This window comes from Molothrus ater, chromosome 7 (genome assembly GCF_012460135.2).
Source record: "Molothrus ater isolate BHLD 08-10-18 breed brown headed cowbird chromosome 7, BPBGC_Mater_1.1, whole genome shotgun sequence".
NCBI lineage: Eukaryota > Metazoa > Chordata > Aves > Passeriformes > Icteridae > Molothrus > Molothrus ater.
Window position 1 is genome coordinate 5,584,506 of NC_050484.2, and position 19,584 is coordinate 5,604,089.

The following is a 19,584-nucleotide window of genomic DNA, read 5'->3' on the forward strand; positions in this document are numbered from 1 at the left end:
ATGTTGGGCTAAAAGTTGGGGTGCAGGGTAGCTTCTGGGTCTGCCTGCAGCCTGCCTGCCATTCCAGCAAGTTCAAAAGCTTCAAGGGTCAAAAGCAATCTGTTATGCAGGAGCCAGGCTCCATCTCATGTCTCTGCTCTTCTAGGTTTGGAAGAAAAACCAATACTTTCTAAAAAAGAGAAGATGAAGCTGAGGAAGGAAAGATGGCTGCAGAGTGAGTATTCCTGTGACACGGTATCACAGAGCATAGTTCTGATGGATCTCTGTACTCTGGGTTTGGGTGACAGAATGCTTCTCAGAAATCTTCATCCCTCCCCAGCACTGACATAAAAGTTCCAGGTATTGTTTCTCAGTGTTTAGCACCAAGACTTAGTCATTGCCCCAGTTGTGCTTTTGATCTTTACCGTGTGTAATATATGTGACTACATAAACCCTTTGTTTATGCAGAAGGGCACTGTGCCCATGTAAGGTTAGCATATTTGTCTGTCTTCTAAAACTCTGGTACAGATGTGAGTAGCTGTCTAGTGAAGCTCCTCCTCACCCAGGAGCCTTGGGGATAGCAGGACAGGCTGGAGCTGGGCTCCATGCTGCCACCAGCTAATCCCAGACCTCTGTGGTGAGACCCTGCAGTGGGCTCTCCTGCCCCCTCAGTAGGGGAGAGCTCTGGACACTGCTGGCTGTGTTACTGCTCTTTCCCACATGCTACAGGTCAGTGAACCCACTCACCAGACAGTCTGGCCTTTCTCGAGGCAGTGAAATATGAGCTAAACAAGCCCAGCCCATGGCAGAAATGCTTCTCTTCTCCTATTTTTGCTCTGGTCTTAGCACAGTAGGGGACTATGCAGTTGTACCCAGTGTGGCAGAGGGGTTCCTTCTGTCACCTGAAGCTGTTCTTGGGACAGCCTTTTCTCCTAACACCTTCTTTCCCAACAGAGTTGGACACAGACTGTTTTTGGGGCAAAGGGACGTGGCTTTCTGCTACACCCAATGATCTCTGTGCCTGAGCTCTGAGCCCAAGTTCATTAACCTTTGATTTCACCAGCTGCACTGAAGGTGTGTCGGGCTCTTCTTAGATAAAAAGGTATGAATTTAACACACATGAGTGTGAAGGAAACCTCCCAAACAACCAGCCAACAGCTGCTGAGTGCCTGGACATCTTGCTTGGACACAGAACACAGATGGCTGTGCTAGTCAAGTTCAGCTGCTTTGGAAAAGCCCAGGAGCAGGATCCCTGCAGGGTCTTAATCCAGCCTTCTTGATGCCTTTGTAGCATCAGTCTTTCCCAAGATCATGTGTGCTATTTTGGCCCTGCTGTGGCCTCTTTCCCTTTCTCTTGGCTTTGAAATTACTAAGATGAGAGAATGCAAGTGAAATGCAGAGACTTGGCTTTGAGGAGAACACCAAGACAGTAAACTCCAGGCTAAATTACCTGTCTTAGGAGATATTTGATGTTAGAAGTGCTTTACAGGCGCAGAAGTACCTAAAAACTCTGCCAGTTCTTTGTGGAGAAAGAGCTTTTTGTCCCCCAAAAGAGAAGCCAGCTTGGACTGCTGAAGTTATCACTACATCTGTTTTCCTAAATCTGAGTTTGTTGTTTCTTCTTGTCCCAGGGCTGCTTTTGTGACACTGGATGCCAAGACCCTGGGAACCAAAGATCAGCCAGTAGTGCAAATGCAAAACTTTCTCCCGTTCCAATAAGTAATCTTAGGAGAGACTAGAGAGGGGAAAAAAACTTCTGTAATGCTTCAGACATTAGAAGTATGCACATTTAAAAATACATATATTGCATGGCTCCTCATCCGAACAAGACTTCATAGGAAAAGAATTTGGGATGTTTGCGCAGAATCAGGTGTCTGAAAATTTTCAGCACATACTGTTTATGAAAGCACTGAAGTAGTCAGCTTCATAAAGCCAGACCAAAAAAAGAAGTAATGCAGAACAGAAAGCTGTGTTCTTGGCAGGGATTGCTGTGAGGAGAAGTGTTTCCAATCCTGATTTGTCACAAACATCCATGTGCAGCAGAGCTGCAGTTCATGAAAAACTGTTGCTCTTCTACTCAGCTGAGCTGGAGAAGAAGCAAGGCGAAGGTATTAATTAAAGGAGCAGCCACTGAATTTGAGTTCTGCTTCCTTGACTGTGGGAGCAGGATTAGACCCAGGATTGTGGTCTCTAAGTGGGACTGGCTGCTTTTGTGCTCCCACCAAAAATACTTCTGGCTTCTGTGGCCACACTGCCTTGGGAGCTGTTGGCCTGCCTGTGTCACCAACTCAGCCCCATGGCTTCTGGCACACTGTCACATCCACACAAGGAGTTTGTAGCTCATCATCCTTGCAGTCGTCCAAGGGACTTGTGGGTCAGGTGGGGCATATCTTGGAGTTCAGCTGGAGGCTTGTAGCAGTGCTGGGCTTTTGTGGCCTGTCCTAAAGGACATACTCTGCTGGTGCTCACCCTTGAAACTGCTGGCTTTGGTAATTATGGCAGCTGTGGGACTTACTTGCTACATCAGGGAGCCTCAAGGACTGAGGCAGAAGCCTGTGGCTTTTAATGTTCACCTCTTAAGACAAAGAAGGAGACAAATGTAACATTTGTGGAGCTTTCTGTGCCCACACCCTTGTCTGAGCTGCTGCTGGCAGACAGGAAAACCTGGTCCTGAGAAAAGCCAAGTGCATCTGCTGCTTGGTGCAGTGCTTTTCCAAGGGTCCAGTTTATCCAACATCTGACTGCTTGCACTCTACAATGAGTCATTGAGGTGGAGCCTTGACTCTTCAAACTAAGTAAACAACTGACATTTAGTCCATCTTTCCTGCCTGTGCTAGGAGACTGTTGTTTGGTCCCAACAGCAACGCAGACAGGGGGCTGTGCCTGTTTAAGGCCAGATTTGGAGTTGACTCTATTTGTGTTGTCCCTTCCCCTCTTGTTTCCCAATTCCATGCAAGATCAATGTGGTTTTTGCCACACCAGGACTCCTGTGCAGTTTTGCTGAGAGCAATGAACATTGTAAGGGATGGAAACAGACAAAACCTGGGAATTTCACTTCCCGTTGCACTGTCAGAAGGGATGTATATAGTTACAAGCAAACACATCAACAGAGGGCATGACCCAGCTGCGTTTTGTTCATTTTTTTCTCTGGTTTATATCACCTCTGGCCTGTTGTAAATGGTAAAACAACTTATTTCTTAGCTCAAGGGTTATGTCCTGCAGGCCTTTCCCCTTCTTGCAGTAATGCCTTGTTTCTGATGCAGAAATAGAAAGTGTGAAGATGGCCAAGCAAAAGCAAAAAGCTGAAGCGAAGCGGAAAGCAACACCTGTGGTGGGAGACATGCAGCCCTTGATGGAAGCCCTGCCTGAGCTCTCTTACCTGACCACAGGTGGCAGGGCAAGGAAGCCTCTCAAAAGGTTGGTGCCATTTGGAGATGGGCTGTGTGTTTCCCTTCTTCCTGCAGGGTGAAGGGGCCTTCAGCTCAGCTTGCAGCTGCAGGCCATGGTCAGGAGAACAGGGTCTCATTCACAACTCTATATTAACCATTTTTATGCTTCACTTGGCACAAGAAAAAAAGATGAGATGTGTCTTCTGAACCCACAGCTGAGAGGGGAACCATATTGCTTGGATGAGGCTTGGCATGAGACAGGCTGGGAGCATCCAGATGTCCTGGGAGCTGCAGGAGTGGTGTGTAGGTGTGCATGTTGTAATGCTGCTGAGCTCACCTGATAACCTTGTCTTGTGGTGTTGCAGCCTGACATTCAGTCCTTCCAGGCCTTCATCCAGGCTTTATCCTGAGGCACTTTTTTTTTTTTTCCAAGCCTTTGAGCAGTGCCCTTTGTGCTGTGGCCAGACTCTTTGTTTTGTAGTGTGACTTTGGCCAAGAGCATGGCTGAGTTGGCTGTTCCCTGTGCACTGTCAGCTCTGTCTCTCCCTATCCCAGACCTTTGCCAAAAGCCTCTCCTTTTAGAAGCCCATGTTGGCACTGTGGAGGTGGGAATTGGACATGGGCTGATGTCACCTACGCTGCCTGTGACCTGCTAACCCCAGACCAGCCCCCCTTGGTACTGGCATGGAGGAGCTACAGGCTCTTCTTCCCCTTGCTGGTTTCTGGCTTCCCAAATGTCTGTAGAGGAGTGTTTGAAATAATTGGAGGAGGCCTTTATAGGATTTGAATCATTACAGAAAGGAAGGGTAATACTCTGGTGATTTGTCAGCAGTATTAATAAAAGATTAGATTCTCCAGGAATTTGATCTCCTGCAGGGTAAAAGCGCATTACAGGGAGGTTTTGATTCTGCTTTATAATGAATGAAGGCAATGAAGTGTAATGAAGCTGAGCTGCTAACAGGGTCCAAGTGAACAGGCAGAATGCTGGTGATTTTGAGGGGAAATGCAGCAGGAAATGTACCCCAGGATAACTTTCCTTTAGGCTTTGCCACCCTCTGCAGAGCTGCTCACCTCTGAAGGGACTGCCATGGTGACTTGGTGGCACACACAGATTTGGCAAGCCCTGCTCTGGTGACCAAGGGCTGCCATCCAGCTTGAGAAAGGATTTTCCTCAGCTTCTGTGAGCATTCCAGGCAAACTAGGACCAGAAGTTTCTGTTCCTGTGCTGAGCTGTTAAAGATGAGGGAAGGGAGAGGAGAGGAAAATGAGCAGGAACTGATTGAATTACAGGTGGGTGATGGAAATGAGTGACTTGAAGGAATGTGAGGCAAGGGGAGTAAGAAGAAGAAGAATAGGGGGGGGAAAAAAGGCAATGTAAGAGAATGGAGTGTAGCATGCCAGAGAGAGAAGTAGGAAGAGGAGGTCACTGTAACAAGAGAGCAGATCCTGCTGTCTTGAAGAGGAGGTGAGAAATTGTTGTGTTTCCTGACCTTTGGGGCAGATCAGGTCGGGGTGGCCATAACCCCCAGCACCCACCCTTATGGGAATATTCCTCCTTGATCTCTGCTTCAACAGAGAGGTGGGATTCAGGCCCTCTTTCCCCCCCTTGGCCTGTGTGCTGGAGCTCTGCTTCAGGGTGAATTGGGGTCCCCAGCCTCTTGCTTCTGTTAATTTTCGTATCTGTGTAATCCTGAAAAATGGCAATTTCTTCTCCTTTCCCTAATGTCCAGTTCTACCAGCAGCTCCTGTTGTGCACCACAAGTCCCAAAAGCAATCTCTGTGCTTCCTGTGTGTCCCTTGCTGGGGCTTAGTGCTGGCTTTGTGGTAAATCTCTGCTGCTGCTTGGCATCGGGCGTCACGAGGGATGGTATTACACCTCTGGTCTCGTTGGACTTTGCCCAGGAATAAGGAATGCATGGAGAGGTGGCAGATGTCTATCTGCTGCTGTGCCTCTTCTGCACACAGTGCACCATCCTGCATTATAGCACATAGCAGGGCTGGCAGCTCCCTCCTCTTGCTGAGCATCCCTTGTGCTCCCACAGTGGCTGTGGAGGCTGGAGCTCTGCAGTGTCAGCAGGAGGGAACATGAGCTGTGCAGAAGTGACACGTGTGGTGGGGAGGGGAGGTTCCATGGAATCTTGGCTCTAAGCAACAGGATCAGTTTGACCTGGAGGTCAGTGATAAGCAGAAAGGGATCTGGGCATGGACAGATAATGACCAGTGCTGGCTCTGAGAGATGTGGTTTTCCTGTAATGCTTCCTGCTCCCTCAGCCTCAGGTGGAAGGAGTTTGCATTTCCCTGCAATGCCTGGCTATGGAAATAATTGCCTTTCAGGAGAATTTCCATGCAGGACAACTAATTACCTGTTCTTTCTGGAAAGGCAGATGCAGAATCCCTGGACTCTTTCCATCTACACAGCCATTGCTAAATTAATGCTCTAACACTCACTTGTTTTGTTTCTTCTCTCCATAGCCACATAAAAGCCAAGGCAGAACCAGCAGATTTCTGTCTGATGAAACAAGCTCAGAAACATCAGCTCCTGTAAGTACCCATTTGTCAGTGTCCAGTTGCTGCTGAGCCTCACGGAATGGTTGAGACTGGAAGGGATCCGTGGGGGTCGCCTGGTCCAACTCTTCTGCTCAAGCAGGGTTACCTAGAATTGGTTGCTCAAAACCCAAGTCCACATGGCTTTTGAATATCAGCAAGGATGGAGAACTTAGATGTGTCCAAGTAACTTCTGGACTTAGTCTGGCAGCTCCTTATTCCCTATCTGTTGGTTAGTTTACAGTGCCATCAAGAACTTCATTTTCCCGCAGCACAGCTCTCCTGGGGCTAGGCTCTGTGATCTGGCAGTGTTTGCTTTCTTGTTTTCCTGGATTTCTGTCAGTTTTGAGCCATTCAGCTTCAAACTGAGGCTGAACAGTCAGGCTACAGATGCAGCACTGCTCTCCATGAATACCTTCTCTGTCAGAAACAGGCCTGTGTTGGTGCTGGGATGCCTTTCTCACTCAGTTCTGCCTTGCTTTGCTTTTGGTGGCCTGGCAAGTCTGTGCTTCCTGGGAGAGAAAAAGTTTGGAGGAACGTCTTGAGGTTTCTTTCCCAAAGTATTAGTTTGGATGAGAGGTTCCCTAAGCCTCACCTTAATACCCCAAGCCAAGCTTCAGGAGCATTGGCTCCTCTCTCTGATTCTCTGGCAGGAGCATTGAAGGGGAGGGAAGTAGCTGAGCACTACCAAGCGTTTGTCTGGCGAGGCTGTGGAGAGCCTGGCAGTCTGAGGGAGATGAGGGTGCTGTAGTGGATGTGGCTGTGTGAAAACTCACAGGGTTTTTTTTTTTTATACTCCTGCTCTGTTCTTGTCCCTCCCTGCTTGCTTGCTTTTTGAGATGAGGCCGTTTCCCCAGGAAGCAGCTGTGACCAGGCATGCAGAGGTAATTCTGTCATGCTCTTCCCGTGGTGCCCAGCTAGTGGTGCATGTAGGATTACCAAGGCTCAATGTTCAGCAATAAAGAGAGTCAGTAGAGGGGCTCTCTAAAGAGAATTTGGTGTTGTGCTGGTGCAATCTGAAGTCATTTTCATTCCTGGTGATTGACCAGATCCACAGTCTCTTGTTTCTGGTTTACCAAGGAAAAGCTCTAAAAAAAAAAAACCATTCCCAAGTGATGCTGGACACTGTCATGATTGTTTGTGTGTCTGTGGCATGAGATCAAAGTCCCTGGCTCCCATGAAGCTGGCAGCAATTCGAGCTTTGCCCTTGGCTAAATTAGGTTATTCTTGCACTGTCTTTCTCTGAGATTTACACTCAGGATCACTGAGTGCTCTGTCTCAGCAGAAATCTGCTACTTTAGGAGCTGGTCCTTATCTGCTCAGTTCCTTTCACATGAGGCACTTAGAGAACTGGTGTGTTATTTTTCTTTCCTCAGAGAGGAGGAAGTGGCTCGCTTTCAAGAGGTTATCAGCGATCCCCAGTACAGAGCCAACCCCCTCCTGGCCATCAGCAAGCACCTCTCTGAGAGGCTGAGGCAGGGGGAAGCAGGGGAACCCCTTTAGAGCTCCAGCTGGGCCCAGACATGCACAGGCTGCAGAGGAGCACATCTCTGGCACAAAGTCCCAGCCTCTTGGGTCCTTGGAAGCAGTTCAGCACATGATGAAAACCAAGAGCCCTGCTTTCTGTCTGCAGGAATAATGCAGCTCTCTCATGACAGGGGCAGCTGCTCCTTTCCAGGGTGTTCTGAGAGATTCTTGTGCAGGCATTAATCTCCCTGCAAAGTGTCTTGGTACATTTGCTCTTCTTGGGAGCAGGTATGGTTTCTGAAATTGTGCCAAACGGCCATGTATCTGTTTTCTGTCATTCCCCCTTTCTCCCTGACAACTTTGAGAAGAGGTTCTTGCTTGCTCTGTTCAGGACTTCAAGCCCTGGAGCCCAGGAGGCTTTTGGAGTTTGTCATGACCAGTGCTGCTGTTCATAGAGATGGTTTTCTGTGAGAAATTTAGCTTTGGAATAAACATACTTTCATACAGCACTGAGTTTGTCTGGCTCTTGTATTTCAATTCCTATTTACCAAAACGAGTTTATTTCTTTCTCTGGAAAGATGACTTAAAATAATTGTTGTTTCCATGTGTACAGTGAATCAAGAGACTGCTACAAGCAATGACAAATGGCTGCAGATCACGTCTTACTCAGGGACTTGCCTTCCTCCTGCCCTGGAGGGGCTTCCTGTGAGTGATGCTCATCCCTTTTGGCCTTTGTGCCTTGTTTAGCCTGCCCTGTAGGAAACATCCCAAAACATGTCCAGCCTGCAGTTGTGAACTTTAGCCAGTCATTTTTGGGATTGGGAACCTCTGGAGCAGGCTTTTCCTTTACCAAACACCAGTGTTCACAAAACCCCAGTGATTTTTTTGTGGGGCACAGCTGAAGGCAGGGCCATTGCCTACTAGAGATGATCCTGATTTGACACCCAAAAATACTAGTGCTGTCTTTTGAACCATAAAAAAAAAAGTTAACTGATGCTTGTTAACCTTGGGAAAGCAGCCTGCTGCAGTTGAGTCTGACCCCAGCTAGTGCCTGAAACCAGCTTCAGTGGAGGTGGCTGGCACCTTGATCATACTTGTCTTGCCTCTATAGTAATGCTGCTGTGTTCTGTCTCCAGGCTGGCACTGTTGAACAAAGGCTTTGTCTGGTGCCTCTTGGCTCTGGCAGTGCAGGAGCTGTCGCTGACTCTGCCTGTTAGAGAAATGCCACTCCTCTTCCCACAGGGCCTGCCAGGAGCTTCCTGCTGGCACAGGCCATGGAGAGAGAGATGCTGACTCTGTCCCATCCTCCATTCTGTGGCTCTCAGGCTGGCCAGCCCCTGGTGCAGCCATTCTTGTGCAGAAAGGGAGAGAAGGTGGAGATGAAGAAGGCAAAGCCACACAAGAATTGTGTCTGTTGAGCCTGGACAAGAGAAAGCTCGGGGGAGACTGAGCCCCACCCCCAGTGCCTATAGGGGCTTCAAAGAGAGCAGGAGAGGAGCTGTGGACAAGGACCTGGAGGAGCAGGACAAGGGGGAATGGCTTCATACTCCCAGAAGGCTGGGTAAGATATTGGGAAGAAATTGTTCCCTGTCAGGCTGTTGAGGCCCTGGCACAGGTTGCCCAGAGAAGCTGTGGCTGCCCCATCCCTGGAAATGTTTAAGGTCAGTTTGGATGGGGCTTGGAGCAGCCCGGTCTAGTGGAAAGTGTTGCTGCCCATGGCAGGGTGTTGGAACTGGATGAACTTTAAGGCTCTTTCCAACCCTAACCATTGTATAATTCTCTCATTCTGTGATTCTGAGTACAAAGGAGGATGGAAAACTGGAAACAGCAATGAGATAAGAAAAGGACCGGTAACAGCAACAATGTTACTAACAAAACAGTACAAAAGAGGGGGGTGATTGATGTGCAGCAGTGCTCACCCAGACCCTGAGACAATACTGCTGTTTCTCTTTGATTGCAAGCCAGGGAGTCCCTACCCCTCATGCTGGTAATGCTGTGAGGTGGTATGGAAAAATCCCTGGGTCCTAGTGAAAACTTGGATACACCTCTGCAAAACCAAGCACTCCAGGCATCACTGTCATGAAGGGCTCTGTGTGTGTAGGTCTTTCTGGGCTGGCACCAAGGTAGGGTCCCTACCCCTCAGGCTGCTGGTGGATTTCCTCCCACCATTAGGTGGCTACAGCCAGAGCTGGTCACTGGAAATTTGGACACCAGCCAGTGGAGTTGTCCAGCACTTTTTCCTTGCTCATCCTGCTTGCTGGGTCCCATTCTTTCCCTTCAAACCCCTGGGAGCCAACAGAGCTGAAGCCTCATGATGTGGGAAGCAAAGGGGTTACTGATCTGGTAGAGGTGCTGAGCAAGGTGCCCCCCAACCTTTTTACTGCCTGGTGGCTGTCCCCACGTGGAGGTGTTGGACCAGTGACCCCCCTCAGTGCCTCCTGTACCCAGGCTGGTGGCCCTTGGGTGGGCTGGCGCCCACTTGGCTGTGTGTGTAGCTCTGAGCCCTGTGTTTGGAGTTGTTGGTCCCCCAGGAATTTAGCAGCAGTTAAACATGTGAGTGTTTAGAGCTCCAGTTCACAGCCTGCTGCTGCTGCAGGCATCTCCTGCCCCCGCCATCCGAGCAGTTGAGCAAAGGACTTAAAATCTGCCAGGAAACAGGCGTCTGAGACACAGAGTCGCCTTCGCAGTTGGCATGTTTTCAGCATGATAAAAGCTTTCACGCCTTTTTTTTTCTTTTTTAGATAGCAGGGTGGGAAAAAAATAGCTTCCAAGCTGTAAGGAGTGGTTGTGCCAGAGGGGTGGGTGGGGGCCCAACCCGGCAGCTCCAGACTTGGCAAGAAGTGAGTAAGCAGTGAATGCATCTCAGCTCGGCTCTGGAGAAATTTGGGGCTACTTTTTTGAGCTGTTCTCTTTCTTGTTGGGGATTTTGCCTTTGAAGGCTGTTCATAGAGCTGTGTCTGCAAGTAGGAGCCAGGGTATCCTGTCCATCTGGTGGTGCCAGTGGATATTTTCAGCTACACACAAAGCAGTAGGTGGAAGGGGATTCTCCCTTCCCATCAGCTCCTGGGTAGTGTTGTTGGTGTGCAGGGATATTTTTTAATATCCCTGCTCTTCCCACTCCCACATTTCTCTGTGGTACCTGTGATGGCCTGTTGGCTGGTTCCTGCTGCAGCAGGGCTTGCATCAGGGCAGCAGCACAGCCTGGAAAGGTGCAGTGAGTCACTCAGACACAGCCCAGCCCTAGGAAATCCCTTGGGTTGTGAGCACACAGCCTACGTCCTTCTTCCTTCCGCTTGCTGCCTTGGCTGCCCTGGAAAGTTTTCCTTACACACCTCATCCAAGTCTCCTTTGCCTATGGAAAATGGGGCTTTTGCTGGGCTGAGAGCACTTCTGCTTTGAAGCGTGAGCTGCCTTATGTGCCCATGGCTTTCTTTGATCCCCTGGAGCTAACTAAGCATGTGAGATGGCTTTTGCCAGCCCCGGCACTGAGGCACGTGCTGATGCTGTGGATACTGGGCTGGAGCTGGCTGCCTCCCAGGCTGCCACGGAAACCTTGTGGCTGCTGGGCTCCAGATGGCTTGTCCCAAGTGCTGGTTGGGGGGCTGCCATGGGCTCCTTGAGATAACTCCCAGGTTCTCCAGCTGAGAGCAGAGAGCAGTAACAGCCAGCCTACATTGGAGCTCATCTGCCATGACCAAAACCTCCCTGGATGCTCGTGGTTTAAAAACTGACCTTTTATTGGTCACTGAGCAGGTTGGTTCATGACCTGTTGCAACTCCAGCCCTCAGCTACACTTCTTACTCTGTACTTAGGGTGCCAGTGGCAGCTGGTGAGGAGCAGTGGGAATATTTGGGAGCATTGGGTCCCTGCTGCAGTATGGTTGCTCTCCTCTGCTCACTGGCTAGGACAGAGCATGACTGGCTGCCTTGCCCTGCATTTCCTCACCACAGCCACTGCTCAGTCTGAGCTTTGAGCCCCTGTGGGTCGTTCAGGGGTGTATCTGTAGGTTTGCTCTCTGAGCGTGAGGAGTTGTCTCCCAGCTCACAAGAAGGACCTGCACTCCTTTCCCCTTACCCTTCCATTACCCTGCATGTCACCAGTCACACCCCAGCCCACAGGAGAGTCTGCCAGGGGCACCTTGCCAGGGACATGGCTGCGGGTGCCAGCACACCCCTCCAGCCATGGTGATGGCCCTCAACAGCCCCACTGTGGGCCATCTTGTTGACCAGCACTCAGGGAGCTCCAGACAGCTGAAACTTCAATGTCTCCTGCTCCTTCTGGCCCATACAGTGGCTGGCAGAGCAGAGACTTGGCACTTCTGATCTCCTGCCATTTTTGCATGCTCCAGCATGTGCAGTGAGTGCTTTCCCCGTGTGGGGTTATTTCCTTTCCCAGATGCCCTCTTCTCTGGCTGATCCTTACATTTCCCACACTTGGTATCTGTTTCTTTTGCCTTTTATTCACCCCTGAAACCAACCCAGGTGGGTGCTTGCAGAAGCAGCCTCAGGGAATCCAAGGAAATAGAATTGCATGCAAATTTGAGCTATGAGATGGTTTGGAAGCAGATGAGATTGGCACCAGCAGCTCCTTTCATTGAGGTGTTGCATAAGAGAGGGACAGAGGTGAATCACCTGATCCAGCTTTTTCTTCAGAGCTCAGCCCCACTTGTCCCTGCCCAGAGGAGCAGGTTTCACCATTTTTGCCTTGGTCTGTTGGCAGCACTGCCCTTGGTGGCCATCCTGCATGGATGTGCTGTCACAGTGCTGGGTCCTGGCCTCCCCAGGGCACTCAGGTAGGATGCAGCAGACCTTCCCTTGAGAGGTGTTCCTGCTCTTTGCTTCCTGACCTTTCACCAGTCACTAATCCCAGGAGGGCTCTACCTCTTATCCCATGGCAGCTGAGTTTCTTTAAGAGCTTTTGGGTATTCTTTAAGTGCTTAAGAGCATTGCCACATACCATTTTGAAATCCCCATAAAGTCCAGTTAATTGGATCACCCTTATCTCCATACTCACCATTTCCTTGCAAGGGAAAGCCATGCCCTGCATGCTGACTCTTCCCAATGAGATAATTATCTGGGATCTGCTGATTGTGCTCTGCACCATGGTTGCTTTGTTAAACCTGGCTTTGTGTTTTTAGTTTGATGAGCAATTTAATGCTGGTCTGACATTTTTTTTCTGGGAGAGGCAGCTGGTGTGTAGCTCTGTGGTTTCTCTCTGTCTGGTCCTGATGCCTCATTGGGTGCTCTGGCAACCCAAACTGGGATTGGCATCAGGAGTGGTGTTGCTGACAGCAGGACAAGGATTTTTGTGGTGGCTTTTTTTTTTTTTCCCCTAGCCAATTCAATTTTCCTTACGAAATAAGTTAAATATGTGCAAACATATTTAAATAGTGCAAACAAAACACAGTGCCTTGCTAGCAGCGTTTTTAAGATTTAGACTTTTGCATCTGGATTCCCTGAGATTTTCCAGACTTCTTGATTACAAGTAGGATGCGTGAAATATTATCTAAGGGTTTCTCTGTACTTTAACAATTGGTGTTCTGTGCCAGATGGGGTGTGTTGGTGACCTTGTTTGAACTCAGTGTGATTTGTACATGAACCACACAGGTCTGCCTGTATCTTCTCCTTGTGGCTCGTCATCCCCAAACATCTGGGGAGCCACAGTTGTCCCTGATGTTGGGCAATGAGGAGTGGGGTCTGGATCCATGCTCACTGTCCCTAAACTGAGAATTTCTGTGGTTTAATGCAGTGCAGGTTCTCTTTGAGACTGAGTAAGCCATGACCAGGGGGTTGCTGCTGGTCTGTCTGCTCAAGGAGTGGGTGGGATGCAGTTTGCTGTGGAGGATGTTGACAGTGGTGTATGACACATTGTTTGCCTGATGCTCCTTGGACTTGGTTTCAGCAGCTCAAGTAGGAGAGGAAGCTTATACAAAGAAATGTCCCAAACAGGAAGGTGCTAGAAAGGCAACAAATGTCAGGCCCCAGCAGGTAAAAGCAGATGATACCAGGATATCCTCCCAAGTAAAGGAGATGAAGGAAGAGATAATCACCTCAGGGCAGGCACCTCTTTGTTCCAGCTCAGCCAGCCCGAGGGAAGGTGGGGGGATGGACAGACGGTTCTCAGCTGAGCACTTGATCTGTATTTAAAGTGTGGTTTGTCTGGCTTCAGCAGGAACTGTTTGAGGGGTTGGTGGACAGAAGCCAACCCACGGATGGGGAGAGGCAAGAAGAGCTGCTTCCCTGGGGGATGCTGCTGCTCCTGGTCCCTGCTGTCCCCAGGCTCGGCAGGGGAGGAAGGGGGAGCTCAGAGCCCTGCTGTGGGACAGGCCATGGGGACATCAGTGTCCCCAGCTGTGAGGGCTGTGAGCGACAGCCTGATGGGTTTATGAGCACATGCACATCCCTGGTGCCTCAGCCTGGAGCTGTGTTGGTGGCTCCAGGCTGGAAGCAGTGTTGGTGCTCTGGGCAGAGGGAACCTGGCTGTGTTTACAGCTGGTTTGGATACATTAACAGCTGTCCTGGGTACATGTAATCACTGCTCACCAATGTGATGGTTCATCTAAACACCTTCCACTTCACTGGCAGAACAACCCCTGCCTGCCTCGTGAATCCCTTTGCTTTGGGAGCAGGAGGAGTTACTGTGGGAAGACATTTAACTCTTCCCACTCTACTGTGGGAAGACACATCAACTCTGTTGATGTTCCTGCACCCACCTTTTGGCCCTCTGTGTAAAAGGAGAGCTCATGCTGCTTTCAGGGGTGCTGTGCCCACAGTGCCTGATGTTGGAGGTGGGCTCCAAGAGAACACTGGGATGCTCATCATTGCTCAGTGTGCAGTGCAGGTGCATCAGATAAGCAGTGGATGCTGCAGGCACCTGGGGTGAGCTCTGGATGCTGCTGCTGCTGGTGAGCAGTGTAAACAGAAGTGGTGAACCTATTCAAGCAATCCTTTTCCATGCATTTTTCCAACTCCTCACATGTCTTGGGGTTTTGAGCCGGAGATGTTCTTGTACTTGAATAGCACTTGCTGGATCTTGCTTCCAGTTTTTCCTCCTCCTAATTCCCAATGTTAACTTTACCTTTTTTTTTTTTTTTTTTTTTTGACCACTCTTTGTCACAATTCCACAAAAGGTCAGCTTGGTCTGTCTTGATGCCAGGGCCTTGCAGCTGAGCAGTAACAGCCAGCCTACACTGCAGCTCATCTGCCATGACCAGAACCTCCCTGGATGCTCATGGTTTTAAGATTGGTCTTGTATTGGTTATTTAGCAGGTTGGTTCATGACCTGTTGCTAGGCAGTGCTCAGACTGTCCCCAAGGCAGTTCTGCATTTTGGTGTCTGGTCCTGCCTGCCCACTGTGAGCCCAAAGAGCACATTTTGCTATGAGTGGCACCACACAGCCCCATGCCTGTGGGTGTGAGAGGATGAGGGGGCCAGAGTGCTTCCTCTGCCCTGTACTGCAGTGGGTCCCTGCAGGTGGGGTGAAAAGACCAGGACCACTGGTGCTTGTGTGAAATTGCATTGGATGTCACTCTTCCTCCAGCCCCAAGGATGGAGTTCCCTGTGGATGGAGATCCCTGTATTTAGGATGTGTTCCCAGCTCAATGTGGGACCTGTCTGTCTTGGGGCTGCCCTGATCCAGCTTTTCCCTTGGATGCCATCAGGCAGGGCACTCTGCTTGGCTGTCACTTGATGTGTTTGCTCACGGGCAGTCTGGCACCACCATCCTGTCTGTAGACCCAGCTCAGGACACTGTGTAGGCATGAGGACACACCTCAGCATTGTTCAGGGGTCTACACAAGCAGCTTACTGCAGGAGGAGCTGCCAGACTGCCTTGAAGCATGTGCTGGCCTTAGAAATTCCTGTTACACACCACCTATGAAGCAGCTGAATCTTTGATTAGGCAGCTGTGCTCCCCAGTTGTCCTGCAGCAGCAGCCACCACCCTGGTGACAATGCCACTGTCCTTCCACAGCACTGCCAGCCTGCCATTCAGCAAGGAGTGGGTTAAACATCCTCCCTCCTTCTTTCTGCAGCATGGATTTGGAAACAGGTTCCCCAGGCTTGGCAGCTGCCCCGCTGAGGATCATATGGCGACAGCAGGGAGAAACTCCTAAGCTTGGATCTGCTGCCAGGGCTTTTCAGGGATGCAGCTTCTGTTGGGTTGGTGGCACAGAATGGTGGAGGAGGTGCTGGGTCTGGCAGTGCATGCACCACATCCTCAGGTGAGGTTAAGGACTCCAGAAGTAGGTCTGGATGAACTGGGATACTGGATGCAAGGTGTGTCTCCAGTAGGGCGGATATGGGATGGAGAATCCATCCAAGTCCGTGCAGAACTGTGCACCAGGACCAGCACACAGGGATGTGTTCAGCACATGTGGGGACTCAGGGAGCAAGACCAGTTTGCAAATCAGGTTTCCCTGTGGTGGAAAATCACTGTCAGAGCGTGGAAACTGTGGAGCTGCTTTTGACTTGTGGTGTTTGAAATGCGCCCTGCTCACTTCTACAAGTGACTGCTTAATATTTCAAATTTCCCAGGACTTGAATGAAAAAGCCATTGTTAAAGAGCCATTCATTTATTAAAGTGGGTTTACAGAAAACAAACCAAGCCAAAAAAACCCGACCAATAAAAAAAAACAACAAACCCACATCAAGATTTGAAGTACTTGGAAAACTGATGTTTCATAAGCACCAGCAGCTGAGTCACAGTGGCTCAGCTCAGCAAGGCCAGTGCTGTCTAGGGAGGGAGCCCCTTTCATTGCACAGTAGCAGGGAGCCAGCTAATCCATGGTGGAGTTGGATCTGCCATTGAGTGGGATGAGGAGCCTGGGAACACGCTCTGCCTGCCACCCCAGCCTTGTCCCTGCCACATTTCGGGGTCAGGTTGGAAGGAACCACAGTGGGTCACCTGGTCCAACCTCCCAGCTCAGGCAGGATCATCCCAGAGCACACAGCACAGGATTGTGCCTGGCAGTGATTTTCCCAACATCCTGGTGGGACACAACCACTCTGGTGACACAGAGGAGGAACTGAGGAACGTGGTTTTGTTTCGTGGCTTCACTGCTGATCCTAAGGCAGGAGGAAAATGCAGTAGTTAGTGATACATTTCCTGAGTGTGAAATGGGATGAGAAAACACAGACAGGCATTCCCAAGGCATTCCCAGAGGTGAAGGCATCAGCAGCCAAAAGCTGCCTGCCCGTTTTTCCTGCTGCTCCTGAGCAGGGCAGAGGCGAAGGGCGGTGCCTTGAGAGAAGGAAGTATAAAAATAGGTTGTTGTTCCCAGCACTGGCTTTTCTGCTGCTCCTCTTTACCCTCTGCCTGCATGGATCTTTACCTCACCAGGAACTGGGAGAGAAGGAAGAAGCCATGAGCCTCTCAGTGCTGCAGTGCTGGGCGCTGAAGGGACATGGTAATGTGGGTGTCACCACCTAAACACTCTGGAGAAACAGGTGAGAAAGCACACGGGGTTCTCAGCACAAAGATTTAGCAAGGCCAAGGTGGTTGATGCAGCAACACGTGTCAGCACATATCCAGGACCATAGGAAATGGCCTCAAGCTGTACCAGGGGAGGTTTAGATTGGATATTGGGAAAAATTTCCTTCACTGAAAAGGTGGTGAGGTAGCCTCAAAGGGACAGAAATCTCAGAAAGTTCAGATTTCTCTGAGCAGTTGATGTCTGTAGTCAGCTGTGGCCAGGAATGAGATTTTGGGACATGATGAAAGTGCTCTGAAGGGCACAGATGAGAAGTGGTATCAGGCTGCAAGCCTGAAGCCTCGTTCCTCGTGGGGTAAAGATCCTGAGCCACAAAAACTGGGGAGAGTGAGGCCAGCATTGTGTTCCTCTGTGTCCTGCAGCATCCCAGGGGCTGAGCTGGGCTCAGCACCTGCAGGTGTCATTGAACTGCCATGACCTGCGGTGGTTTTAAACTGACAGTAAGTAAGTTTAGATTGGATTTTAGGACAAAATTCGTGGCTGTGAGGGTAGTGAGGCCTTGGCACAGGCTGCCCAGAGAAGGTGTGCTTGCCCCACCCCTGAAGTGTTCCAGGCCAGTTTGGACAGGGCTTGGTGCAAATAGTGGAAGGTGCCTCTGCCCGTGGCAGAGGGTGGAATGGGACGAGCTTTAAGGTCTCTTCCAACCCAATCCATTCTGTGACTGTATGTCAAGAGCAAAATGCACGTCAGAAACCTGCTCCTTAGGTGACCACAAGCCTGCTGTCACAAACAGCCAAGGTTTAACGCAGTTGTTTAATCCTTTTTGGAGCCCCTGTTCCGCAGGAGGCTGAAGCCCTAACACACATCAAGAGCCATACCCGCAGTGGAAGCACTGATGAACTTTACTGACGGTGTTTGGGTGGCGATCTCCCACCGCTTCTGGAAAACACTGTTTGGCCTTCTCGTCTTGGCGCGCTGGGATGCGCTCGGACACGGACACCGCATCCAGGATGACGCTGGAATGGCAGAGGCTCGGTCCTTGGGCCCGGTGGGCGATGCTGGGTGTCCCGGCAGTGGAGGCTGGTGCGGGACCCCTCCGGGTGCGGGGGTGCGGGGTGCGGGGGGGCCCGGCCGGGACGGGCTGTGGGCGCGGGAACGGGAGGGGGGGGGGCGCTAACCGTACACCGCACGGCCCCGCCCCCGCGTCGGCCCCGCCCCCCGCTCGCCCAATCAGCGCCGCTCCTCCCAGCGCCCGGCCCCGCCCCTCGCCTCCCCGTTGCCATCTCCGCCGCGCGCGAGCGCGCGAGCGCCCTCGGCCCCGCCCCCGCTCGCGCTCGGCCCCGCCAATGGGAACGGCGGAGGCGCCCGCGGGGCCCCGCCCCCGCGCGCGCGGGTCTCGCGCCGCTGGCGGGCCCGGCGCGGCCTGCACGTCGGCGGCGGCGGCGGCGCGCGCACGGAGCCGCGGCGGCGGCGGCGGCGCAGCGGGGCCGCCGCGGGGCTCGGCCGGGACCGCGCATGGCGGAGTGGCGGCGGCCGCGGGGCCCGGGCAGCGGCGTGGACAGAGGTGAGCCCGGGCTGCGGCGGCGGGGCGGGAGCGCCCCGCGGGACCTGTCCAGGTCCTGACGCGGTGGCAGGTGCCGGTGGTTGCCGGCCCGGCCGCCCCGCACCTGTTGAGGACGGCGGGGACTGGGCGGGCCGGGCCGCGGTGGAGGTGCCGGTGCGGGGGCGCAGTGCGGCGCGGAGCGGGGCCCGGCCGTTCCCGGCGGGGGCGGGCGCCCGGGCGGGCTCCCCCGGGCAGGGGCCGCGGCGGCGTCGGCGTTGGGGCCATTTTGGGGGACCAGGGGAAGTTTGGCCCCGGCCGCCCGAGCCGGGGGCAGCTCCCAGCGGCACCGGCCGCCCGTTACGGCGCCCGCCCGGGGCCGCGGGGAGCGGAGAGCCCCTGTGCGGGGCAGGCGCTGCCGAGGGGGGTGCCTGCCCCTCTCCCGGTGTTCCCTTCTCGCCGTGCTCCTCCGCCCTGCCCTTCTCCCGGTGTTCCCTTCTGGCCGTGCTCCTCCGGCGTCGCCCGGTCCGGCCGCCCCCGGCACCGCCGCCCGCCCTCTGCAGTGGGGAGGCGGCGCGTCCTTGGAGAGCAGCTCGGGCGTGAAACGCGGCTGCACATCCCAGCGCCTTTCCTTCCCGGCTGGATAACCCCGCAGAGCCCTTCTCCATCTGTTGCCGTGGCTCCCGGTGGGTTTCCTTGTTCCTTTGGGATTTGGTTGGATTTGTGCTGTGCTTGGAGCGAAACTGCAGCCGTGAGATGTGTGATTGTGCTTTTCAAAGTCTGGTTTGCTTAAAAAAACAGAGATAAAAGGCTTCCAAAGGGCGCTTGTCTGGTGTCCGAGGGGCACCGCTGGCCTGGGCTGCTCCTGCTCTCTGCCCATCTTCACCTTGCACCTCTCAGAACTCAGGTAGGGAAGCACTGATCATGGCAGAGAGGTCTACAAAGCATTCAGGACTCTGCACTCAGGCTGGTGAATCCACAGAATCGATGGATGAGCCACCATCAGCCATGCTGCTCCTTGGCCTGGGCTTAAATGCTTTTTATTTTTAAATTTTTATCTACTTTTTTTGGTGATATATAAAGGAAAAAACAACTTCATGTAATTTTTTAGCATAAACAATATTAGGGTCTCACTTCTTGCTGTTTTTTGTTTTATCCAAGTGGTGGTGAGCTTACTGGAGCTGTTGAGCTCTCCCAGGCACCCTGCTTGCTCTGTGAGTTACTCTGTCACTCCTG

General features: G+C 51.9%; 2 protein-coding genes across 3 annotated transcripts in view; both read left to right on the plus strand.

Annotated features, from left to right (window-relative positions):
* SLX9 (SLX9 ribosome biogenesis factor) overlaps positions 1-7,885 on the plus strand; it is a 40,397-nt gene extending 32,512 nt beyond the window's left edge. The window contains exons 3-7 of one of the 2 annotated variants that reach the window (XM_054515489.1): positions 146-214; positions 3,243-3,396; positions 5,841-5,909; positions 6,752-6,796; positions 7,289-7,401. In XM_054515489.1, coding sequence (XP_054371464.1) covers positions 146-214; positions 3,243-3,396; positions 5,841-5,909; positions 6,752-6,755 — 296 coding nt within the window. In that variant the 3' untranslated portion in view covers positions 6,756-6,796; positions 7,289-7,401. Of the gene's footprint in view, positions 1-145; positions 215-3,242; positions 3,397-5,840; positions 5,910-6,751; positions 6,797-7,288 lie in introns of both variants that reach the window. The other variant, XM_036387159.2, reaches the window with a different exon arrangement.
* Positions 7,886-18,294: 10,409 nt separating this feature from the next.
* ADARB1 (adenosine deaminase RNA specific B1) overlaps positions 18,295-19,584 on the plus strand; it is a 63,510-nt gene continuing 62,220 nt past the window's right edge. Inside the window, exon 1 of the mRNA XM_036386690.2 lies at positions 18,295-18,372. The gene's annotated coding sequence lies outside the window, so the exon portion shown is untranslated. The remainder of the gene's footprint in view (positions 18,373-19,584) is intronic.